This window comes from Pinus tabuliformis, chromosome 5_1 (assembly GCF_031772625.1).
Source record: "Pinus tabuliformis cultivar Carrire ecotype Pingquan chromosome 5_1, CPIR1, whole genome shotgun sequence".
NCBI lineage: Eukaryota > Viridiplantae > Streptophyta > Pinopsida > Pinales > Pinaceae > Pinus > Pinus tabuliformis.
Genome location: NC_142305.1, coordinates 756164839 through 756191785, shown reverse-complemented (window position 1 = coordinate 756191785; position 26947 = coordinate 756164839). Strand labels below are relative to the sequence as shown.

Genomic DNA, 26947 nt, shown 5'->3' with positions numbered 1-26947 from the left:
TACTCTATTAAAAACCTTGCCATATATAATCCTAATAAGCCCATCCTAAAATCCCTATAACATTTTAGTACTCTATTATAAAGCCCTTTATAAAATTTCCTTGATACCCTATGCACATACCCTTGCTCTATTCTTAAAAATGAAAATAAATACAAGTAAAAACTATCTATCATGCTTATTATGTCGACTTTACACTCACATGTCGGCTTTATCCAAATGTTACGACCCTTCTAAATCTTTTACAAATGATAGATATAAACTAAAGTTCATTCATTGATGAGTAAGAAATCAGACAAGATTGAATAGGTGAATTTGGGTAAGTTCACATCCCGAGAACTTAGGGAACACATGATATATAGTGTTTGAAGGCGTATTTATGAAGAAAACAATTCAAAACTTGTGTGTTGCGGACCTCTATCTACTCCTACGGACATGTGACAAGAAGATATTTTGCATCATTGTAACAAGTAACTACTCTTGTGGCCATATAACAATTATTTCTGTTTGCGATGTCATCTCCTTGCGGATTTATGGAAGTATATGTGTGATAATCAAACTCAGTTGCAAACTTGTGAAGATTGCGGACTTGTGGAGCTTTCCCATTGCAGACTTTGAAGACTTGTGCCTTAGTTACGGGCTTGTGAAGATTGCAGACTTGTGGAAGCTTTCCCCTTTGAAGGCTTGTGCCTCAGTTACAAACTTGTGAAGATTGCGGACTTGTGAAAGCTCTCTCGCTGCAAACTTTGAAGATTTGTGCGGACTAGTTGGATGTTTTTGCAGACCTGTGAAAGCTTTCCCGCTGCAGACTTTGAAGGTTTGTGCGGACTATTTGGATGTTTTTGCAAACCTCTATTCGCTGGATGCTTGTTGCAAACTAATACCTCAAGTCTGTCGATCTGTAGCTACTCCTTATTGCATATTCACTGTTGAAAATTCGAGTTACAATTCTAGTTGAAATTATAGAAACTTGGAAGCTCACAGACTTGCTATGAATTGTTGATCAGAAGTGAACCGTTATTGCAGACCGATGGAAGCTTGTGAAAACCAATACAACTATAAACGATCTAGCCTTGAGGTGACTTGGAACATTGAGCTTTGTTGAATGACATCCTTAAAGCTTTGGATACTTGAAGAGTTGAAGCCATTGAAGCAGTCTCTTGAGACCAACCTGTAGCACTTATTGAAGATCCTTGGAGCAGTTGTTGGAAATGTTGGAGCAGTCTCTTGTAGGTACTTGTTGAAGAAATCTAAGAGTCATTCTTGGTGCTGTCTTGAAGAGTCTTGAAGCAATATTGATGCTTGACTGAAGGCCTTATGAAGGACTTTGGGAAAGGTGTTTGGGTATCATGAAGAGTATTGGAGATATCTTCTTTGAAAGTTGTCATTGATGAGTAAAGACACACTGAGAGGGGGGTGAATTAGTATTTCATTCAATTGTTATAGTTAATGCCAGTTAAGATTTTTCACAATTACAACTAGAAAGTAAATAATAAGAATTTTATTAAGAACAAATGAGGACACCATTCCTCTTTTTACAATAAGTTGAGTACAATAAAGTTGAGGGCTCCAACCCTTTAATCCTCTAGGCTCCAACCTGTTGCCAAGCCCCAACTTGGGCTTCACGAGGCTCCAACCTCTAGGGCTCCGACCTTGTTTTTAGGAGGCTCCAACCCCTAGGGCTTCAACTTTTAACAAACGAATGTTGAATGACTTACTTCAATAGTCAACCAACTGCTCTACAATACTTCTCCAGACTTCTAATTTGTCCACTCTCCAAGGTCTAGATGGAAATTTTCTTCACTGTTCAGAGCGCCAACTACCTCACTGCCCAAAGCTCCAAACACTTCATTGTCCAAAGTTTGCTCCAAATGATACTTGCAATTTGCTTCAAAAATATCAATGGGTTGCTTCAAAAGATGTAGTAATTTTCACTCCAAGTTTGCTTCTTATCACATTACTCTAGCACCCAATCTTTGTGAACACAGGTCTGAGCTCAAAACTGTTCCTCACAAGTAACTCAAGGTTCGAGCCTTCCAACAAATCTGAGCCCTTGCAATGTTAAACTACAAGTCACAGGTGTAGATCCGAGTTCTTGCACAATTCTGAGCCTTCAACCGAGCTATAATCTCTCCACATCTAGTAATTTGAGCTACTGCAATGGTAACAATCCTCTGCAATGATAAGCTATAGGGCCGAGCTTCTCTAAGTGATTGTTCTCAAGGTTCAAGGTATCAAGGGTCCTTTGGTCTGCTATCCGAGCCTTCCAACTAGTGATCTGAGCCTCCAAAACTGGTCAACAATCCGAGATATGTGATTGTCCACAGTTCCAATCATAACACAGGCTTGCAAGTTTGAGGCACCATCACAAGTCTGAGCCAATAGGTGACTGTCCACAGGTGAAGGATATGTCTCCCACAACTGTCCTAGATTCTTCCACAAGTCCGAGGTGAGTAGTTCAATGTTGAATGATAAGCCAACACAGAATTAACCCAAACAATAAGCTTTTAAGTCCTCCTCAACCTCCTTAGTTCTCGAGATGTGAAATCTTTTCACTGTTCTGTGTTCGTGATTTTCTTCACCGAATTGGATGGTTGGAATGAGGAGAGTTCAAACCTGTATTTATACTAGTTTTGATCCATAACGAAGAGACACACCCCTTGGACATGGAGCCGACTTGTACATGTAGGCTTATGTCGGCCAACATTCAAAATTATTATATTTCAACTTGAAAAATCATTTACTCTCAGTGTAAGAGGAGTTAGAAGACAAGTAAGGGCTTGTTGGAAAGGGGAAAATGTCCTGTACAAGCCTATGCCAATTCCATCCTTAAATGAGGTCATTTTTCCATCAATAAATTTATATTTTGTGAACTGTCATCATTATTTTATCCATGACAACCATATGTTTTTCCATGGTAGGCTTCTGGTTTCATCACATGCCAGGTCTTGTTCTTTAGGGCTCCAAGTGTGTTCTTCATTTAGAGCATCTTGCTTCAACAATCATCCATGCCATTATTATCTTCATCAATGCTCATATTGACATCAATGACAATTTTGACCAACAATCTCCCCCTTTGTCATTGATGGCAATATTATCTCTTCTTCAACATTTTCTCCCCCTTTGACATCAATGGAAAATGGGGTGTCCAAGTACTCCCCCTATCAAGCTGCTTCTTGTCATGCTGCTCCCCCTGTCATGGTGCTCCTTCCCCTGTCAATGTGTTGTCTTAATGTGATGCAAGAGAAATGACCCCCATCTTTTGGCGAAGATATTCAAATGCTTCTCGTGGTAGGGGTTTTGTGAAAATATTTGCAATTTGTTCCTTTGTATTGACATATTCCAATCTGATATTTTGCTCTGCAACTTGTTCTCAGAGGAAATGGTATTTGATTGGAATATGTTTTGTCTTTGAATGCATTACTGGATTTTTTGAAAGACTGATGGCGTTGGTGTTGTCACAATAGATAGTGACTGGTTGATTAGTTTCTATGTTGACATCTTTCAGAGCTTCCTTCATCCACAATATTTGAGTACAACAATTTGCAACAACTATGTATTCAACTTTAGTTGTGGAGAGAGATAGATGATTGTTTTTTGTTGAGCCAAGATACAAGACAATCTCCCATGAAGAATGCATTTCTGCTAGTACTTTTTCGATCATCTATGCTTCCAGCCCAATCAACATCGATGTAAGCTGTCAAAGTAAGAGTTGTGCTTTTGGGATACCATAGGCCAAAATTAGGAGTACCTTTCAAATACCTGAGAATTCTTTTAACAACCATCAAATGGGATTCCTTAGGAGTTGATTGAAATCTTTCCACCATTCCTACTGCTTGCATAATATTGGGTCATGAAGTAGTTAAGTATAGAAGAGCTCCAATTATTGATTTGTAAAGAGTTGCGTCTACCGAAGGGGATTCATCATCTTTTCTTAATTTGCAATTTGTAGTCATTGGTGTGCTCATAACAACACATTCTTCCATCCCATATCTTTTAAGCATGTCTTTAAGATATTTTGTTTGGGATATGAACATACCTGCTTTAGTTTGAATTACTTGTAGTCCAAGGAAGTAAGATAGTTCGCCAATCATAGACATTTCAAATTCCTTAGACATGTTTTGAGCAAATTCATGACTCATCTCATCATTGTTGCTGGCAAAAATCAGATCATCAACATATACAAGGGTGATTAGTAATTTATCCTTGTCTATCTTCATGTAGAGATTACTTCTAGCCACCCCCTTTTTGAACCCTTGTTGTTGTAGATAATGATCCAATCTTGCGTACCAAGCTCTAGGAGCTTGTTTTAATCCATATAACGCCTTTTTTAATTTACAAACGAAATCTTTTCCTTCTGCTAGATCAAACCCTTCCGGTTGCTCCATGTAAACTTCTTCCTTTAGATCATTGTTAAGAAATGTTGATTTCATGTCCATTTGATAAACTTTGAAACCTTTTGAACAAGCAAATGCCAAGAACATTCTTATAGCTTCCAATCGAGCTACCGGGGCAAAAGTTTCTTCAAAGTCAATTCCTTCAATTTGTGAGTATCCTTTGCAAACAAGCCTTGCCTTATTTCTAATGATCTATCCATCTTCATTCATTTTGTTTTTGAATACCCACTTGGTTCCAATAATATTTTTTTCTTTTGGACGAGGTACGAGTTCCCATGTTTCATTTTTTTCGATTTGAAACATTTCTTCTTCCATAGCTTTTACCCAATGAGGATCCTTACTGGCTTAAGCAAAGTTTTCTGGTTCTATCACGGATAGTAAGGCAACATCATCTTTTTTTGGTGTATTTGTCATCCTTCTTCGGGTTCGTATTCCATCATCTGTATTCCTAATATTCTGTATTCCCAATAATCCGTTCTTCGAGTGGTGTTTTTGAACAAATTTTACTTTTGATGGAGTTTGAGATGGTTCCTTTTGACTTTCTTGATCCTTTTATTCCTTTGTTGTATCTTCTTCAGATTCTTCAAGAATAGAATCTTCTTCACGGACTTCAATTTCCTTTTCTGGAAGCGCCTCGTCAATCTTCACATCAATGCTTTCTACTATCTTTCGTAGTCGATTATTGTAGCATTTGTATGCTTTGCTCCTTGTAGAATATCCAAGAAATATTCCTTCATCAACACGAGAATCAAACTTGCCTGGTGAGTCATCATTGATCTTCATAAAGCATTTACTTCCAAAAATTCTAAAATATTTTACTGAAGCAGGTCTTCCTTTCCATAATTCATACGGAGTCTTGTCATTATTTGGTCTTAGTTGGGCTCTATTCAAGGTATACACTGCTGCCCCAACTGCTTCTCTCCAAAACTTGGCTTGCAAATCAGTTGCTAGTAACATTGTTCTCGCCATTTCTTGCACAATTCTGTTTCTTCTTTCCACTACTCCATTTTGTTTAGGAGTTCTAGCTACAGAAAGTTCTCTTTTGATTCCATGTATTTTACAAAAATCATTGAATTCCTTTGAAGTAAATTCTCCTCCTCTATCTATTCTAAGACACTTGATTTTTGATTCTTTTTCATTTTCCACAAGAGCTTTGAAATTCTTAAAACATTCAAGAGCTTCGGATTTAAATTTTATAAAGAATACCCACATCATTCTAGTATAGTCATCTACAAATAGAGCAAAGTACCTTTCTCCTTGTAGAGCTGGAGTTCTGGTTGGTCCACATAAATCTACATGTATGATCTCCAAAGGCTTTGATGTTGAGAATTCCTTAGTCTTGAAGCAAGTTCTAGTTTGCTTTCCATGTTGACATGGGCCACACACAACCTGTTCCGGCTTTAGAATTTTTGGAATGTCTCTTACTGCACTTGTTTTGCTGATTTTAACCAAGTTGTCAAAGTTTAGATGTCCCAATCGCTTGTGCCATAACTAGCTTTCATCTGTTTGACTCATATAGCATTTTTCTTCTTGAATTTTACTCAAAATGTATATGTTATTTGGTGTTCTTACTCCTTTTCCCACAAGTTCTCTTGAAGAGGATTTTCTTATCTCACAATCTTTAGTACTGAAGATAACATTATGTCCTTGGTCACAAATCTGGCTAACGCTTAGAAGATTGTGTTTGAGCCCTTCTACCAGTAGTGCGTTTTGTGCTTTTCCCTTTCCATTAACAAGAGCAACTGTCCCTTTTCCGACAATTTTGGCAAATCCACTTCCAAAGGATACATTTCCATCCTTTTTGTTTAATGAGATAAACTTCTTTTGGTCACTTGTCATGTGTCTTGAACATCCACTATCCACAAACCATTGATTTTCATCACTTTGTGCACATAAAGCTAGACCACATTTATCTGTAGTGGGTTCCTCCTTTTTCAACTCTTCCCTTTTTGACATAAATGGACAATTTTGTGCATCATGATCAAAATCATTGCATTTTGAACATACTAGATCATACTTAGCCAAAGGATCAAATGAATTATAGGTCTTGATTTGACCTTGTTCTTTTGAGCCAAGCGACTTATTTTGATAATTGGTCTTATATCTCCTTGAGCTATTATCCTTATAAGCCTTGCAATGCTTAGCTTGATGACCAAAATTTTTACAGTAGAAACAATAACCAAGAAAGATAGTTTGATACCTGTTTGGATAGCCTTGACTTGATGTAATATTCTTTCTTGGAGATAGCTTTCTTTCATTCCTTGGGTTGTTGTAGGTGGATCTTTGTTCTAGGTGGAACGACTTCTCTTCTTTTGGATGATTGCAAAGGATGTCAGCATAACTTCTTTGGATTTCTTCATTGGCATTCTTCTTTGAACTTGATGATTCACCTTTGAAACCAATTCCAGTCTTATCATGTTGAGGTCTTTGAGTATTAAGGATGATATCAAGAGTTTGAGAACTTTGCCAGCTCTTATTAACTTGATTCAACTCTTTCTTTAGAGAGACAATTTCAGCTTCACGTTTCTCGCATATTTCTTCTCTTTCTTTTAGTTTGTTGTTTAAAAATTCTTCTTTCTTCCTTTTCTATTTTGAGAGAAATGACCTTCTTCCTTAATTTCTCATTTTCTTCAATAGCACTCATTAGTAATTCATCTACATTTCCTTCTCTTTCAGAATCATCATCATTTGTGAATGCCATGAATAACACTTCACTGCTTCCAGCATAGTCATCCTCTTTATTAGACTCATCAGATTCACAGTTCATAACTTTTGTAAATTCTGAATAAAAAATTCCACTTGCTATGGAATTTAGTGCTTTGGCATTTGCTATATACATTTTTCTCCCATCCTGATTTGTTGGTGGAGAAGATGGACCTTTATACCCATCTAGAACTGATTGCCACACTTCTGGTCCAAGAGACATTAATAAAATGTCACCCTACGTTTCCAAAAGGCAAAATTTGTTCCATCAATTTGAGGGATTTTTCCTGAATCCTTACTGGTCATTGTGACTAAGAATCCTTCTTCCAACTGTTAGGTTGATTATGAAGAAGCTGGCTCTGATACCAATTATTGAAATACCGAGAGGGGGTGAATCCGTATTTCATTCAATTGTTATAGTTAATGCGAGTCAAGATTTTTCACTAAGAGTCCTTCCAACTGTTAGGTTGATTATGAAGAAGTTGGCTCTGATATCGATTATTGAAATATCGAGAGGGGGGTGAATCCGTATTTCATTCAATTGTTATAGTTAATGCCAGTCAAGATTTTTCACAATTACAAAGAGAATGTAAATAATAAGAATTTTATTAAGAACAAATGAGGACACCAATCCTCTTTTTACAATAAGTTGAGTACAATAAAGTTGAAGGCTCCAACCCTTCAATCCTCCAGGCTCCAACCTGTTGCCAAGCTCCAACTTGGGCTTCATGAGGCTCCAACCTTTAGGGGCTCCAACCCTCTTTTTAAGAGGCTCCAACCCCTAGGGCTCCAACCCTTCAACTTTTAACAAATCGAATGTATGAATGACTTACTTCAATAGTCAACCAACTGCTCTACAATACTTCTCCAGACTTCCAATTTGTCCACTCGCCAAGATCTAGATGGGAATTTTCTTCAATGTTCAAAGCGCCAACTGCCTCACTGCCCAAAGCTCCAAAGACTTCACTGTCCAAAGTTTGCTCCAAATGTTGCCTGTGATTTGCTTCAAAAATATCAATGGGTTGCTTCAAACGATGTAGTAATTTTGACTCCAAGTCTGCTTCTTATCACATTACTTCAGCACCCAATCTTTGTGAACACGAGTCCAAGCTCAAAACTGTGCCTCACAAGCGATTGTAACTCAAGGTCCGAGCCTTACAACAAATCCGAGCCCTTGCAATGTTAAACTATAGGTCAATTGTAGATCCGAGTTCTTGCACAATTCTGAGCCTTCAATCGAGCTGTAATCTCCCCACAACTAGTAATACGAGGTACTGCGATGGTAACAGTCCTCTGCAATGATAAGCTACATGACCGAGCTCCTCTAAGTGACAGTTCTCAAGGTTCGAGGTGTCAAGTGTTGATTTGTGTAGCTTGGGAGGTATTCCAAGCCCTAGGGTTCAAGGTTTGGAGGACAAAATGCTACACTGGCAACTTGTGGGCTTGTAACCCAAGCATGGGGTTTTGGCACCCATCGAGATTTGGGACAAAACGATGATGTATTTACGACATGTGATGGATGAGGATGATAGTGCTTCGAAATATGATTCCAATACAATGAAAATCGTTCGAATATGAGTTGTCGTTAAAGAGATATGAATTTTTGAAGTTGACTAGTAATTATTGGTTGTCAAGTAGGCTGACTTGAAGAGCCAATGGATGTGTCATTTCAAAAATGTGACATTGAGCCCTTCTTTATGGTATATATCTAAGGTGATATGAGGGTGATAAAAGCATCCATCTTGTGAACCATTCATCCAAGATAGCTCTGAAATTCGGATGCCCTAGTTGCAACAAGAAAAGGGTCAAGGGACAACGTGAGAATAAGTCTGAATTGAAGGCCAAGGAGCAACGTGGGAGAGGTCTGTTTGGAGGCCGAGTTGTGGGCAAGATTATGGACCTTCTAAGGGCTGTTTGAGGGCTAAAAAGGCAGCTGTTTTAGGGCCGAGATGTTGGGCTACTAGGCTGAGGAGTAGAGGACATTACGCTGCTGTTTAGGAGTTGTTTGCGCATTGTTTGAAGGGCTGTTCACTACAGGACTGTTATGTGTTAGGCCACAAGCATAACACCATAGCAGGGGTTTGCAAAGGGCATTAGGCCGCAAGCCATAACACCATAGCAGGGGCTTGCAAAGGGCATGTTAAGGGGCTAGTGTATGCCCTAGATAACAACACAACAAGGAGTCCTTCAAGGGTATGCCGTAGTTGATTGAAGGGCTGTTTGGGGCTGTCAAAGGAATTAAGGGCTACAACAAGTTCCATAACCAACACTGTCACAAACAACAGTATGCAAACATAAAGGACAACAGTGTTTTGTGGTGGAATGTTGGGTCAAGAAGCGACTAGTTTGGATCAGATTTTTTGAAGTTTGTTGGTGCCATGTAGATGCCATTTCGTGGTGGTGAAGTGTCATCTTAGGAGCAAAATCGATAGTGACGAGATTGGGTGTCACAGAGTTGGTTGGAGGTAGCGAGTTGGCTACCCAAAGTAGCCCTAGATGAGCTATCTTGAAGGAAGAAGAGCAACTGGAAGGTTGGGTGAAGATCAGTGCCGAAGTGAAACACTTTGATGAACGAAAGTTGTTGCTAGCCTGGCAGATTGAAGCTTGGGAATTAGGCCTACCCAGAGAGCAGTTGATGAGCCTGTGTTCATTGTAGCAGACGTGACTTGCAACAGTGATAGGAGGCAACCCTCATGGAGTCTCGATGTGTAGATGCCTTGATGGACTAAGGCACTACTAGTGAGCAGTATGGTAGTGAAGGACTGACAGAACAAGATATGACATAGAATTTGCAGCGAAGTTTGTCATTGTATCTTGTATACCATAGACTGTTGTATTATTCAGATTTGGTTTAATATAACGAAGATTGGGATTGTACAATATTGTGCAATTTTGTTTAAAACCATGTATATTGTGAATATGTGATTTACTGCTTTATATTTCCGATGTGCAAAGTAGTTTATGGTTGAGATTCTTGGTTTGGCAGCGTCAGTGATTTTAAGACTCTAAACTAGACCCAAGGTCGTGGAAATTCAACATCAAGGGTCCTTTGGTCTGCAATCTGAGCCTTCCAACTAGTGATATGAGCCTCCAAAATTGGTCAACAATCCGAGATATGTGACTATCCACAGTTCCAATCGTATCACAGGCTTGCAAGTCTGAGGCACCATCACATCTCCGGGCCCATAGGTGGCTGTCCACAGGTCAAGGATATGTCTCCCACAACTGTTCGAGCTTCTTCCACAAGTCCGAGGTGAGTAGCCCGAGCTTGAATGATAAACCAACACAGAATTAACCCAAACAATAAGCTTTTAAGTCCTCCTCGGCCTCCTTAGTTCAAGTCAAGGATATGTCTCCCATAACTGTTGAGCTTCTTCCACAAGTCCGAGGTGAGTAGCCCGAGCTTGAATGATAAACCAACATAGAATTAACCCAAACAATAAGCTTTTAAGTCCTCCTTGGCCTCCTTATTTCACGAGATGTGAACTCTTCTCACTGTTCTGTGTTCTTGTGATTTTCTTCACCGAATTGGATGGTTGGAATGAGCAGTTCGAACTTGTATTTATACTAGTTTTGACACATAGCGAAGAGACACACCCTTTGGACATGGAGCCGACTTGTACGTGTAGGCTGATGTCGGCCAACATTCGAAATTATTATATTTCAACTTGAAAAATCATTTTCTCTCAGTGTAAGAGGAGTTAGAAGACAAGGGCGGGCTCGTTGGAAAGGGGAAAATGTCCTGTACAAGCCTATGCCAATTCCATCCTTAATGAGGTCATTTTTCCATCAATAAAATTATATTTTGTGAACTGTCATCATTATTCTATGCATGACAATCATATGTTTTTCCATGGTAGGCTTATGGTTTCATCATATGCTAGGGCTTCTTATTTAGGCCTCCAGTGTGTTCTTCATTTAGAGCATCGTGCTTCAACAATCATCCATGCCATTATTATCTTCATCAATGCTCATATTGACATCAATGACAATTTTGACCAACAGGAACACACCCCTGTACATAGTTGAAGCTTGGTGAAGATGTTCTTGGAGGCATCATTGAGCAACCCGTGCATAATTGACGTTTGGTGAAGACACTCTTGGAGATACATGAAGACATTATCAACGACTTGTTAGAGATTTAACCCTATGTTGTATTGAAGCCGTGGGTTGGACCCCTAAAAGAAGAACAATTTGGAGCATGTACTAGTTGAAGTGGGTGGAGCCCTAGAGGATAGGAGTCCTCAAGAAGACAAGGTTGGAGCCTCGTAAAGACCAAGTTAGTGCTTGGCAAAGTACAAGTTGGAGCTTGGTGGATTGGAGATTGGTGTCTTCATTTAGGTTTGTAGCCCTAAACATTATTGTACTTGATTTATTGTAAAAGCAGGATTAGAGTCCTCGATATTTCTGATTAATAAAATTATTTATCCTGTATTGTTCACTTTGTGTTCTGTTTATAAGTGATCTTAATTGGTAAAGTAACAATTGTAAAAGAAACACTGATTCAGCCCCCCAGTGTTTCCAACAATTTGATGAAGAGATGGATGATGGATTCAGTGTCTTGTCTGCAGAGAGGTCAAAAGCTAGGACCCTGAAACAATCTTTTTGGTAGGATGCCTCAGGTGGGGACCTTATCTTTTAACATGAGCCACATTAATATATGTGTGTGTGTGTGTGTATTGTTTTCTTTTTCTACTAGGGATATTTAGATTAACTTTAACATTTTTTGAAAATCTTTTTCTTTGCCTTTCTCAAGGAAAAATTGATATATTTTATTAATTTGATTAAAGAAGGGTAAATATAGATGGACTACACCAAAGAGATTAAGCGAAAAAAGCTCAAGGTATGCTTGTATCGACTAGAAGAAAAACAAAGGAAGTAAAACCTATAGGCTACAAGGAACCAAAATCTATTTTGTATTGTATAGATTAGAGGTGTACAATATTGCTTTTTCAAGAAGTTGTTCCGATCACTAAATGATTACCATAGAAAAAACACTAACATCTAAATGATTACCACAGAAAAAACACTAACATCTAAAGACCTTAGTCCATATGTCACAAAAGTTCAAAATTTGAAACAAAAGCTTATGTCCAAAATTACTTTGTACCCTTCCCAACTCTCGTGACAAATGTAGGATGCCTACAAGCTAAGACCTTATACTCCTATATTTGACCACAATGCTTTGTACTTCAAATGGAGCTATGTGTGCATGAGCTATAGGTGGAAAAGGAGACTTCAGGTTAACAAAATCCTTTATGAGTATATTGGAATTGACTTGTATACTAGAGACCTCCAAAGAAGAAGAGAGGGCTATGAGAGATGAGACCATCGCATGAACGACATTATTTGCCTAAATTTGAAGCTTGGTATAACCATTAAGCTTTGAAGAGGAACACACCTTAGCCCTAGCCAATTCTAGAAACACAATCTCAAAATCTTTAGCGTAGATCAGTGGGAAAGAGGAAGAATTCACTATTAGCTAAGAAATTCCCCCTAATGAATTGACCAACAATGGGTCCACTCCAATGCACAAAATAACCACCTTTAGATATGCAAGCACATGACATTATATTTCATTCTGTTGGAGTTTTGTAGCTTCATTCGGTCTTCATTATTTGTTTTAGCCTTCCAAAATTGGCAAAGTTTAAATTGGCTTCAAGTTGGCTTTAAAAGAAATTAAATTTGAATCTTTATAGACCTGCAAAGAAGAAGAGAGGGCCATAAGAGATGAGACATGAACAACATCATTTGCCTAAAGTTGAAGCTTGGTATAACCATTAAGCTTTGAAGAGGAGCACACCTTAGCCCTAGCCTCAATTCTAGCAACACAATCTTAAAATCTTTAGCGAAGATCAGTGGGAAAGAGGAAGAACTTGGTATTAGGCTTTAGCTGAGAAAGTCTCCCTAATGAATTGACCAACAATGTGTCCACTACAATGCACAAGATAACCACGTTTAGGTTTGCAAGCACATGACATAATCCATCATTCTGTTGGAGTTTTGTAGATTTGGTTGGTTTTCATTATTTGTATTGGCCCTCCAATATTGGCAAATTTAAATTGGCTTCGAGTCGGCTTTGAAAGAAATGAAATTTGAATTTTTATAATATAAATTTTGCGCACTAAAATTTGTTAAGTCGCCCAGCATAAAGTCATGTCGGTTCCCCCCAAAAGTTACACCTCTCCCACACACTGTTTCACAACCGTCCAACACATATGCTTATGCTCTTCTCATTCTTGTGACTGAAATGAAATGCACAAAGAAGTTTAGAAGTTCAACATCAGCCAAGATTATCCTCACTCAGTTCCCTGTGGGTTGGATACTACCTGTCAAAGAAAATAGAAAGAGACCCTGCGTATTGAAGCTGCGCCTTGAGCATGCATCCATGCGTGATTGTGGACGTGGATTGCAGCCGAAGGTGAAGAGGTCTACGAGACTTTTTCAGTGCACGAGTTGGAGTTCTTTTTTGCACCGTGTCTGTGTTGGCCAGGAGATAAAATTGCCACCAGAGCACCGCTCTTGGAGTTCAAGGGGTGAGTAAATTTAAAAGTTGCTTCATGAATTGGACACGATATAGATCAAATTTGCTTGAAAAATTGATGGAGAAGTTGTCAGTGTGCTATTTTTTATAACGTATAGCATTGTTCAGCTGGTCCACAAGCATCCGACATAGGGATAAGTGAAGTTGCCGTTAAGGTATTGTTTAAATTCTTCTCTGAATATCTTATAAAAATGTGAAATTACTGTTCTGGCCTATTTATGAGATTTCTGGATTTTGTTTGAGAACGTGATTGCCCTACATTAAATCAAGGCAAGCATCATTGGATTGTTAAATGCCGTGTGAACGAGTGGGTTGTAACTCTGGAGGTGTAGTTGCCGTATATCTCCCAAGTTCAAAGGGAAATGCAAGACGAGGGGTGGTTGTTGCTATGTTTGAACGTTTTTACTGAAAAAGCCATTAAAGTAATTATGCTTGCTTAGGAGGAAGCATGATGTCTTGGTATCATGACTTAAAAAAGGTCCAGGTATATAGATTGAGTCACGAGAGTCAGGTACAAATTTTTTAATTTCAAGTAAATTTGAAAAAGTTGAAAAATGGGAAAGCATAAGGGTTATTATGGTCAATATTTTTTGTGGGTCTGAGGTTGATTGATTGTTCAGAAGAAATGGTTTGATTATTTATGACCAGAGAATTAGAACATTTGGGATGCATGATAAAATTGAAGTTGTAGAGAAAGCATTGTGGTTAACAAAGCTTATATAGTTATATGATATATTAAAGGTCACAAGTTCAAATCTTTGGAAGATAATTTTGGAAGTTAGAAAGGACATAATTTTGTTTGCAATAGTTTGACTTTTTCAAAACATTGTTGAAATTACTTTGTAAAACGGGTGCATTTTCGGTTGAACCTGACACCCATGGCTCAAATTAAAAATGTATTAGAAATTTTAATCAATCTCATTAGTTCCACTGATGAAACTGTAAATATCAACAAAGTAAGTCTCGTTGATATTAGAGTCCGTTGACATGATGCATTGGAGACACTTGAATTTCTCCAGATTGAGTCTCAAGTACAACGAGATGATCCTGAACAACAATTGAAGAATAATTAAGCCACTTCAGGAGAAAACTTGGATGCAACAGAAAGTCAAGTTCAAGAAAGGGCATGCAAGAGTCATTTGCATACAAATGTGAAGCTTGTCGTTCTCAAAACCTTTATAAGAATGTGGGAAGAAATTACGCATAACAAAAACAAAACTGTTTTGGGGTATAACAAAGATGTCTTGGATATATCTTTTCATCTTCCTGATTTTTTATATCTATACAATTTCGAAGTGCTGGATTTCTAGATGGTGTTGTTCCAGAACAAGTTGATCGATGTCAATAGTGTAACAAAGTTGGACATGTGAAAGATTGGTGTTTTGATCTTCACCTGTGTGAGCATTGTAGAAAGTTTAATCACCACTCAAACATATGTTCTAGAAAGAAGACTACTGCAAGAGAGAAACTAAATTTCGGATAGATTGCTTCTTGGGATTGGTCGAAGGCAACCAAGAAGATTTACAAGTCATACCGCAGGTAATGTTCGAGAGTATTGATCAACCTTGCAGTGATGAAGAATACTTCATCTTCCCACCCTGTATCTGACAAGGGGGAAATTGATAGAGTTGTGATGGTCTGCTATAGGTTCAAAGATTTGTTAAGCATCAAGCGAGCTTGAGTTAGAGATCCACAAGTGAGCCTGAGCAACAATCTGTACTAGTTAGAGCTAGAGTTGTAGCCAGAGAGACTTAAGTTTTTTGCTGAATGAGTTGTTTGTGAACGTGCACTTCTATATTCAAAATTGTTCGAGGAACTACATTGATGGTTCCAAAGTTGACATTTTTTTATTGGTCTGAGAACTGCTATGAAGGTTCCAGACGTGGGTATCGTTTGTGGATGGTCTGCTACAGGTTTGAAGATTTGTTAGGTGTCAAGCGAGCCCGAGTCAGAGATCCACAAATGAGTCTGAGCAACAATCTGTACGAGTTAGAGCTAGAGTTGTAGCCAAAGAGACTTCAGTTTTTTGTTGAATGAGTTGTTTGTGAACGAGCACTTCCAGATTCAGAGTTGTTCGAGGAACTACATTGATGGTTCCAGAGTTGACATTTTTTATTCGTCTGAGAACTGCTATGAAGGTTCTAAACGTGGGTATCGTTTGTGGTTTCTTCTTATAAACCACCATTCTTGGTTTGTGGTCATCCTTGAAAACCATTTCTGAGAGACATTCAACTCTTGGCTGAGATGCATTTTTGCATTTTGAGCTCTCATTCTTGGACTTTGGTACATCCCTTCGGATTAAGGGGGGAATGTGAGACAACGAATCCTTGGGGTTAAAGATTGGGTTAGTTTGTATTATGGTGAGTAGTTATTGGAGTCCAAGAAGACCCGGAAACTAATTCAACGGTTTCTTGTATGTATTTATATGTACATCGTTCTTTGAGATCAGTATTTAATATAGTTGAGTTTGGTTTCCAATCTTATGTGTTATGTATACCCTTGCAACATAGCCACAAAACATGTAGTTCAAGGTATCACGATCACTTCTAATTTTGTGGATGTAATTCACTGTAATGAAGTGCCATTAGACGTTAATGAAGAGATGGGCAATCCATATATGGCATTTTGATTCATTCATCTTATTGCATGCCAACAAGAGATGGGCAATCCATATATGGCATTTTGATGCATTCATCTTATTGCATGCCAACAAGTGCCAACTGAAGAAGGTTGGTGTTGCCTCATCAATGCATGCAAGGGTAAGGGATTAAGCGTAGTTGTGGCACATGGAATGACTACAACACAAAGGCTGCAAGAAGTCCAAGATCACAGCACCATATTCAAGGAACAAGGAAAATTTTAGGGGAACAAGGAAAAATTTAGGAGCTAATATTCATAGGTGGGATAATTTTCCATGATTTTGCCAAAAAAAGATTCAACAATTTCCGTTTTTTCTAAAAATTATTTGTCCAAACTTTATGGCATAAAATTATTTTAGCTTTGAAATCGCCAAAAATTTATAGAAACTATATATACAATCATTAGAAATTTGAATATTTTTACAAGGATATCAAAAAACATTTTACATGTTTCATATTAGGGACTAGTGAGATTTCCAAACTTTAAAATAAATTTCCATCCTTGTAATGGCATAAAATTATTTTAGCTTTGAAATCGCCAAATTTTTTTATAGAAATTATATATAAAATCATTAGAAATTTGAATATTTTTACAAGGATATCAAAAAACATTTTACATGTTGCATATTAGGGACTAGTGAGATTTCCAAACTTTAAAATAAATTTCCATCCTTATAATTTTCCCTGTCAAGGAACATTGGAAGGACTGCAACCCAAGATTGTGACAAGATCAAGAGGAGCACAATCTGAAGGTTTTGATGCATAAGTGCAGTTTAACTGATGTGGAAGATACAAGTGGAGTCAAAAAGATGGAAAGTCCTTTTCCAAAGAAGATGGATGTTGAAATTCCCTTCCAATATTTTGCATATTTGTATAAATAGGAATACTTTTGCAGAGAGGAGGGAGAAGACAGAACTTAGGAAGAATTAGGTAGTTCAAGGTAAGACTTAGCAAGCACATTGAAAGTCCAAATTCACAGTCCAAGTGGAAAAATGTGAAAGCTGGTGTCATTGTAATTGCCTGTAATAACATGAATTCATCTCAAATCTTTGTCCTTTTATCAGTATTCTATCCAGGTATTATGAAATCTGTGTGCACTTCACCCCAGTCAGCCAATATTTCACAATTTCCATTCAAGCCATAGTTTAAATACTTGCAGTAATGAAATTTTGGGTCTAGATTCTCGAGACTGTAGGTCAACTCCTTTGCAAGAGAAAAATTGGAGTGGGACTCACAAACTACTGATACAGGTCTGGGACCCTAGGTCCCAGATTCCTTTTGGCATCCAAGTGGACAGATAGGAGTCACTATGTTATCCGTGCTAAATTCAATCTGTGTCATCCTTGGCACCAGAACCATGGTGAAAAACTACGTGAATGGTGATAACAAATACTGGGCATTGGAGGAAATATGGTGCCATTCCCACACTTATTTGTGCCTTCCATCCATGGCTTATTTCATTGTGGCATTTCTCGTAGGCATTGTCTCAATCCCAGACAGAGTAAACCTTAGCAATCTTCTTGTAATTCTCATCTTCTGCGAAAGTTGACTTTGCTGTCAATTTTCTCATTGTTTGTATAATTATTTGGATTCTTAAATTTTTATCGGAAATTTTCTAAACCTTAGCAATCTTCTTGTAAATCTCATCTCTGCGAAAGTTGACTTTGCTGTCAATTTTCTCATTTTTTGTATAATCATTTGGATTCTTAAATTTTTATCAGAAATTTTCTCCATTTTTGGGGTATCTGTAAGTGTCACTGCATTTTTCAATTTTCTCCATTTGGGTTGAACATGGCATTTCTTTGTAACATATACCTCTTTTGACTAGTAGCTTTAAGAATCCGTTTTGCAAGTTCTGAACTCTACCTGCTTTTCTGAAGTTGGTGAAACTTGAAATTGATTATTTTGGCGAGAACTGTTTTCTTTCATCATAATAAGATTGATCTCCAAAGTACATTTGTTCTAAGTTCCATCTTTTTCTAGGCATTAAATGCTTTTACTGTTTGGTTTATGATGCGTTTGTTACTGCTTTTCCCCTTAACATGGGGTATATGCGTATTTTATTACAGATGAACATTGGGAAGCAGTGGAAGGAGTTCCTTGATTACAATGAAAAGATGGCATACATGTTTCATGTAAGGGTTATTATCAGTTGATTTGAACTATGGTTTCATTTTATTTGAGTTGTTTCAAGCGAAGACATTAACTCTATGATTTTGTTTCTTCAATATTTTATATTGTTGCAGGATGATGCAAAGAAAATGGACAAGATGGCTAAAAATCGCTATTATGTGTAGTGATGGGTACCTCTCATAATGGAATGCTGTTATTTCATTGTTTGTAGTTTTTTGCTGGGCATTATTCCTACACGATCTCTTACACTTGGGTTCCTTGTGTTGGCTCTGTGCATTTTCTGCATGTGTTTCAGCAGAATAAGTTTTCTTAATATTTGAGATTTTAATGGGTTTTTTTGGTAATGTTGTATTATTGTAATATTCAGTTTTTAGCACAGAAGTGGTTTTTGACGGATCAGGTTGAATGCACAAGTTGATTTGCTTTTTCATATGTAGGCTTTTGAAGAAAACTATAAACGCAACAAGGATAAGTGAGATCCAAATTGTGGATTCTGGACTTGTTACGTGGTTATAGGCCGACAATTTGCTGCAGTTAGAAAAGAGAGTAAAACTACTAAGCTGTTATTATCTGTACCTACCAGTTGAACCCTTGGATTTGTATGTAAAACTACTAAGCTGTTATTGTCTGTACGTCCCAGTTGAACCCTTTGATTTGTATGTCATATTTTTCTTCATGATATTTCATTAATGCTCTCTGAATATTTTTTTTTGTCTTGTATCTATATTGTCAGTTAGCATAAACCAGCATAGTTCAATAGATAAAAAATGTGTTGTAGGCGTTGCAATATTCACTTGATGTAACACAACATATAACACTTTCTCCCTTTTTTTTGTTATTATTATTAATAACACTCTCTCCCCCTTTTTTGTTGTTATTATTATTATTTCTCCCTTTTTTTTGTTATTATTATTAATAACACTCTCTCCCCCTTTTTTGTGGTTGTTATTATTATTATTATTATTTAAAGTCGGTGAGACTCCGACTCCGTCCAATCATTAGTTGGTGTGAAGAAATAACTTAGGTTAGCACATTACTTATTGCAGTTTACACACGAGATGTTTCTCTTCATGACGTGCTAAGCTTTTGCGATCCCTAAATTTTATCATGAAGTTTTAGATAATTATGCGTTAGATGCACTTCTAAAGCCTTCAATTACCCTGCCAAACTAAGAAAAACCTGATATTCTGATTGCCACATACTCCTACCAAATGCAGTGCTTTTGAGAACAAGAATTTTTGGGATGTGATAACGAAAATAATGAAAAATTTCACGGTCCTTGCCAAAACATTTAAGAGAATTCATACTTGTTATATATACAAAATAATGTTATTCATAATATATACCTAGATGATAGAATTACGGACCTGGGCAAAACATTTAATATGTAATTCATATTAGTTACATATATAAAATAATGTTATTCATAATATATATTTAAATGATAGAATTTAAGATATTAGTAATTATAAAAAATTCTATTGGTTAAAAAGATCATTCTTAGGTTATGTCTATATATGTATATTGGATATTTTTTTGGATAAGTGTCAGAGCTACGATTATGATCTGGCATTTGGTCATATTTCTGTTTTAGACTTCGTCAGATCTAGTCTTTGGTGACTTTAAATTTTCAATAGTTTCTTTGAATCTAGTGTACTTGATTACAAATGGTCCTTCACTTGAAATTTACAAACGGCAGTGAAATAAAATATTGGTGTGTTGCAAATGCAAGAAATTAGTAAAATTAAATCACAGAAAGAGAAGTGCTATCCAATAAATTTTCGTTCCGAGAAATCAAGCGGAAAATAAAAACATGATCATAACAAGTGTTGTTACCATTTCAACAAAATATTACCATTTGAGTTATTAGCACAGTGATTGTTGAACCTACATGGCTGCAAGATGAATTGTGGCAGAGGGAAAACCAATAAAACAATAAAATTCTTTGATCAAGTATCAATTTTAAAAGGAAATGTGTTGAGGCTACATTGTTGCAGGATGCAGTGTTACACAACAAATAAATCCTAGCCTCCACTTGTAATATCTCTTAGAGCTGTCATTTCTGTTGTATGAACAGATCTTTCATTTCTGTATGAACAGTGCCATCAATTTGTGGGTTTAAGTCACGTTGATGTACTGCAGTTATTAGCCACTGTGCAGATTGTGTCGATTTCATAAAGAATATGGTCATGGGCACATGGGGTTGATTATCAACATAGTTTGGGTCATTGCAATCATTATTTTCAAAGACTCTAATCCTAGATAGTGCCCTTTCACAAGATCTACTGGTCAAATTAATGAGTGTAGCCACTTCATTGTGGCTGATCAACGCCTATGGGCGATGGCAGCAAGAGATGGGAGCTGCCACTTCCCAGCGAAGGACGCTGATAACCGCCACTACTCAGCGAAGGACCTCTCCACAAGATATTAGTCACCACTTCCTAGCGAAGGAGCCTGATAACTTCCATTGCCCACCAATGGTAGGGTAATGTAAATCCATGATACCTGGACAGAAGTAGGATGTGTTGAAAACTTTTGTTAAATCGTGTTTACTTCATCCTCGTATATACTCTAGATTAAGTGCTATCCTAGGCTGATCCTGAGGCCCCAGAGGTCACATGTCTCAATGCCGAGAACAAATTGAAGATGGGAAGGAGCTGTGTTTCGATCACTAGAAATACATAATTCTAAGTTTGGTACCCCAAAAAGCCTCAATATTTCAGAAACGTCCCATCCATGACAACGAATATTTCGTTTGAGGTCACAGCGATAGGCCATGTTAAGAAGTCTACTGTAAGTCGTGTTAAAGAACTAGAGCAGCTTAGAGGGTTTGTTATTGAAACCAGAGGAAACCAAAGCAACTTCAAGGGTTTGTTATTTGAGGCTGCAATCTCGTTGGCAATCAATTTAATTTTCTCCCTTTCACCGCTCGAGATCGAAGGAAACATGGAGGTCAGGGGGTGTCATTGAGTTTGATCGGGTTTGTAGGGTTCTCGAACGACGGTTTTTTGATTTTTTAACATGAAGAAGTCCAATCCAGGCTGTGTTAAAGAACCATAGCAACTTCGAGGGTTTGTTATTGAAACCAGAGGAAACCAGAGCAACTTCGAGGGTTTGTTATTTGAGGTTGCAATCTCGTTGGCAATCAATTGAATTTTCTCCCTCTCACTGCTCGAGACCGAAGGAAACATGGAGGCCAGGGGTATCATTGAGTTTGACCGGGTTCGTAGGGTTTTGGAACACCGATTTTTTGAATTTTTAACATGAAGAAACTCATGTTTTATGGACAAGTGAACAAACAAGGGACAACGGGGCAAGAAATTTCGGAACTTGTGAAAACAAATGATCTAGGACAAGTGAAAATTGCCTCATCCGCCAAATCTGGGAAGTGGGTTTGGGTCAATGCCAAACAGAGTCGGGCATTTTAAAACGAAGACTAGCTTGTCTAAAATGGGAGCAGACAAGGAAAAAGAAGTCTCAACTCGGGCCCTTCGCAATAAGTCCAGAGGAAAAGTCATTGATGATTCTGCCTTCTATAGTCCCACATCCACACCTCTCACTTGGTCATTTGATCTTTATGTGAAAGGATTGTTAAATGAAAAATAGAGGTTGGAGGTTTTAGAAGCTAAAGAGTAGAAAGAGAATTCATATAATAATAGCTGAAAACAAGGCTTTAGTAGAAAGCAATAAAGTTTTGAAAGAACAAGTAACATTGTTACATGAAGCTCTTATGATAGGGAAGACAAAATGACAGTGCATGAAGACAGAGGTTTGAAAACATAAAGAAATATGTAGTGGACAATACATAGGTGGTGAATGTGAAACCATTCCAGGATAAAGGGAAAGCGGTTGCCCAAATAAACAATCATGAAGAGAAAGTCAAAGAAGGAAGGAAAGGAGATTCCAAAAAGTTTCCAAAACTTGGGCTCAAGTTATTAACAATTATGCTAATAGGGAAGGAGAAACAAACATTCAGGTTGACAACATGCAAGATAGAGAAAGCAAGGAAAGACAGAATAGAACAACAAACATAATTATTAAAGGGGTAAAAGACTGGGAAAAATGAATGTACTTTTGACCTTGCAAGGGACTTCTTGAGAGACAAGCTGCTATGGCAAGGACAAATATGTCAAGCACGGAGGGTGGGTAAGTTTAACGACAAGAAAGCAAGGCCCATAAAAGTCATCATGCTTAGTTTGTGTGATAAATATATCATTCTAAGCAAGAAGCATCTTTTGAGGGGTTCTCACTTTTTTCTGGAAGAATATTTAATTGTAAGATAACAGGAGGAAAGGGAGGAGGAAATGCCAAAGGATAGGGCAACAAGAGATGAAGGCAAGAGAGCATGGATTTATAAAGGTAAAGCCATGATAGCGCGATTTGGACCTCCATCCAAAATAGAGCAGTAAGATAGTAATAAAGAAGAAGCAACAAACTCTTCAACAAGAAATCAAGAAGCAAGGTCAGTATGAGAAAGCAGGAATAAAGACTCAACTATGAGTCTTGCATGTCAAAATAAATAGCAATCAAGTCAATACCCATGTTTCCTTAAGATATGTTTGTTGAAACTGTAGAGGTTACCCATGGAGACGAGACTTGGGTTAGGGCCTATTATGGAAGATAGAGACATAATTTGCTTCATAGAAACACATGAGCATGAAGGGTGCAAGACACCTTTGTTTGAAGGATACTAGAAGATGGCAGTGTGGAACAAGGCAACAAGGAATGGCAAAGGACACAGGTGTATCATGGTATTAGTGAGGAAAAAAGGTCGTCTCATTCAGTTAGAAAAAAAAGACTCAAATAAACAATTCATTTGGTTTAAAATATCAAAAAATAGAAATTTTTGTGTCGCATGTTTCAAAGATCTACAAAAGTAGAGGGCTTGACCACAAAGATCCTTTTGCAGCCTTAAAAGCAGATATTGCAACATCTTCTCAGCTAGGTGAAGTGCTTATAGTGGGCGATTTCAATGCTAGGACTGCAAGTGAGCATGCTAGCATTCTTTGTTGTAAAGAAAACTGCCACCCTATTTGGCTTACAGAAGAGAGTAATCATCAGTGGGAAAGAATTTCAGAGGACAAGGGCTGCAATCTCTTTGGTGAACACTTGCTTACTTTATGCGGGGCCTTCGATTTAGTCATTTGTAATGGCTTGACTAGATGGGCAAAGTCCGGTAATTTCACTTGCAATACTTACAATGGAGCAAGTGTAGTAGATTAGGTAATGTGCTCACAGGGTTTGTGTGAGAAAATGGAGGAAGTTTTGATTGGAGATTAGCTTTGGGATTAAAATCATATCACAAGGCAATTTATTTAAGTTTCTCTTGGACTAGAAAGAAGCAATTAGAGTAAAAACAAAGTGTGTTCAACAAAATCTCCCGAAGGGCAGACTTCTATTGACTGCAGAAAATTGCAATACCTTTAAAATGACGCTAGAGAGGGTCTTCGAGAAGGAGAAAATCTCAATTCACGGTCTTCATAGCCACGAATTAACACATTTAAGTCAAAGCGCACTTGCAGAGTGCAAAAGAGCAAAAATTAAGAAGTCTGAAACAAATTGCTTTCTTGTTAATGCTTGGTTTGACAAGGAATGCAAAATGGCAAGGAGAATGTGGAAAGAGTCAAACACATATAAGATAAAGCGCAACGCTTACAAGCAGATCTTAAGAAAGAAAAAGGTCGATTTCATGGTTTCAAGGAGGGAAGAACTAATCTTCCTTGGGAAAAATAATCCCAAATTATTTTGGAAGGAGCTCTAACTGAGAAAGATGCAAACTGAAAATAATATTACAACTTCTAAGTGGTTTGACTATGCAAGACAACTCTATGAGTAGGATCCCAAGGTTGACCCTCCCCCCTTGGTCAACACTAATATTGAACTCTTCACGGTGCAAGAGGTAGAGATGGGTATCAAGAAGTTGGGTGTTGGAAAAGCAAAAGACTTAGCTGAACTCCAAGCAAAGTATCTAAAGTGGGGCTCAAAGATTCTTGCACCTCACATTACATAAATTTTCAATAACATCATATAACAAGGGTTCCCCATAGATTGGACAACTACTCTGGCAATACCTCTTTTCAAGAGTGGTGACATCAATAATCCCTTCAATTATAGGACCATAATGATAAACCCTTGTTTGCAAAGTTATTTGGAAGCGAAAACTGTGGTCCAGATTCTTTGATGGCTATGTGGCGAACGTGGCGGAACTAGGGTTTGGTGCAGGTTAAAAATCCTTGGAAGGCGGTCATGGTGGTTCGGATTAACCGTTCCATGTTCATCATAGGTGCACCGAGGCGGGTTGTTAATCCATGCTCAACAACATTGTAACTGTTAATGGCTTGTTTTGGGAGGGAAAAGGTTTGGAGACCTGGTTTTTTAGGCATCCTTGCCACAACGTTTGTCGGTTTTTCAGGCATCCTTGCCAGGACAGCAGGGAACGGTTTTATTTTTGATGGACACTTAACCAGAGTCAGCGCTTGTTGGGGGGACTCGTGAACTAATACTCAAAACAACAACAATTTGCTAGAACGACATTCACGAATGGATGAGGAACTAATAGACTATTCTTTCGACACCATGGACTCTTTGCAAATATGGGTCGAAGACAAACATCTGTCGTGTGGAGGGCATTCACCGGAACAGAGTATGCCACCGGACGCACAAGTTGCTGCAGACGCCTCGGAAATGGAAGACATGGAAGTAACCCTACAAGGGTTAGGGTTTACTCAACCGGAACTAGCGGTGACCGAGGGTTTACTCAAGCTGGAGGAGGATTCAGAACTGCTCTTTCTGAACATCCCATTGCCATCGGAGCTGCTGTATTGGGCTCACAAATAGGAGGGTATTGTGCAGAAGGTCCTGGAGAACTCGAGGGTGGATGTTGGGGGTGAGAATGGAATGGTTGTGGACAAGCATGGTGGTTTAAATCAACCTTTCAATGCACTTGGGAACACCGCTGTTAAATTCCCATCTCCGGGGGTTGCTACTATAGCTCGCACATCAGGGTGTTTCGATGGTATCACCTGACAAGAATTGGGCCCTGAGGAAAACAGAGCCTCAAACTCAGACGATAACCACCAAGCGGAAGGCGAACAACAATCCTTAACGCCGACTCACAAGTCTGGAGGGTGGAAAAATCTAAGTACTCAAAGGTTTGAGAGAGGGGGCGACTTCTGGTTTTCGGGGGGGTATTAGTATGGCTCAAGCGACGCTTACCGAGAGAACAGTGTTGGTTCGCAGGGTCCGGGGCCGAAACTACACACCGACGTGCTTAAAGCAGTGGGCATCAAAGATATGGGGACATTTGATGGAACTTGCGGTGCTCACCATGTCTAGGGGATGGTTCGCTCTTATTTTCTCGAATCTGAAACTTGTCAATTGGGTCTTAACCAGATATTGGCACATAGAGATGATGCCTGTACTCCTCAAGAGATGGTTTCCCCTTTTCGACCCATAAAAGGAAAAAAAATGGGGGCGAGGCCGATTTGGGTGTGGCTTCCTGGACTGCCTCTGCAATTCTGGGTAGAGGAAATATTTAAGTGTATTGGGGATGATCTGGGTGTTTATCTGGACCACGACAGATCATACAATGAAATTGGATGCTTGGCCATAACCAGAATATTGGTGCATTTGGACACTTGTGAAGGCTTGGTGGAGAGCTACCGTTTTCAGATGGGGGAAATTGTAAGGTGGCAGATTCTGGACTACGAGGGCATTCCTTTCCGCTGTAAGAGGTGCCATGAGGTTGATCACCTTTACAAAGACTGCGCTTTGATAACAGGGAAATAGCTGGAAGCCCCGCAAAGCTATGTATCAGCGAGCACACAAACAAGTGTGGAGGTAGAAATATCTCCAGTTGTACACTCTGCGGATCCCCTACCAAACCGGAGTGGAGCTGTGGCGGTGGCACAACAAACAAACTTTGGGACCCTCGATGCACCGGTCACCCGCTTATGAGCAAGGGGCACTGATTCTTTTACGGATACTATTCCTTCCTGTCCCCTTGCTACTCAAAATTTGTTGATATCTGAAAATGCATTATCATTTGTGTTTGTTTCGGGTTCAGGTACTAGGGCTAGCAATTTGTGTTTTATTGATTGTCTTGTGGCTACTGCTCCCCCCGCTCCTCTTCGCTCTTCTCCGACCTTACATCTGGACCCTCTCCCTATGGCCTCCAGGGAAGGCTCGAGCTCTAGTGGTTCTCACAGATATAATCTGTGATCATTAGCCCATTCCCAAACCCTTTCTTATGGATTCGGCAAAGACCCTATTCCCTCCAAAACACTCAAACTTCCTAGGAGTAGACAATCTCATTTATCCAAAGCCATCAGAGGGGCGGGTATTGAGGTGGCAACGGGCATTCAGACTCCAATTGATCTGGTTCTTAGAGCAAAAGGAAACCTTGATAGGGTTATCCCATGAAATGCCTCTCCTTTAATTGCAAGGGTTTGGCCAGCCCAGATAAAAAACTGGCTCTTAAGAGGATGATTGGATCGAAGCAAATTGATGTAATTTTACTTCAAGAGACTCTGGGC

The 26947-nt window shown here is 38.5% G+C and overlaps 2 protein-coding genes across 5 annotated transcripts in view; both read left to right on the top strand.

The window, feature by feature from the left end:
* The window catches only part of LOC149167147 (eukaryotic translation initiation factor 4E-1-like), an 89812-nt gene extending 70767 nt beyond the window's left edge, over positions 1–19045 (top strand). For 3 of the 4 annotated variants that reach the window (XM_089432885.1, XM_089432883.1, XM_089432882.1), the window contains exons 5-6: positions 18350–18415; positions 18527–19045. In XM_089432885.1, coding sequence (XP_089289011.1) covers positions 18350–18415; positions 18527–18577 — 117 coding nt within the window. In that variant the 3' untranslated portion in view covers positions 18578–19045. The remainder of the gene's footprint in view (positions 1–18349; positions 18416–18526) is intronic. The other variant, XM_089432884.1, reaches the window with a different exon arrangement.
* Positions 19046–25880: 6835 nt separating this feature from the next.
* Positions 25881–26201, top strand: LOC149167146 (uncharacterized). Its single transcript, XM_089430383.1, has one exon. The coding sequence runs from the start codon at positions 25881–25883 to the stop codon at positions 26199–26201; it is 321 nt and encodes a 106-aa protein (XP_089286509.1).
* Positions 26202–26947: the final 746 nt, after the last annotated feature.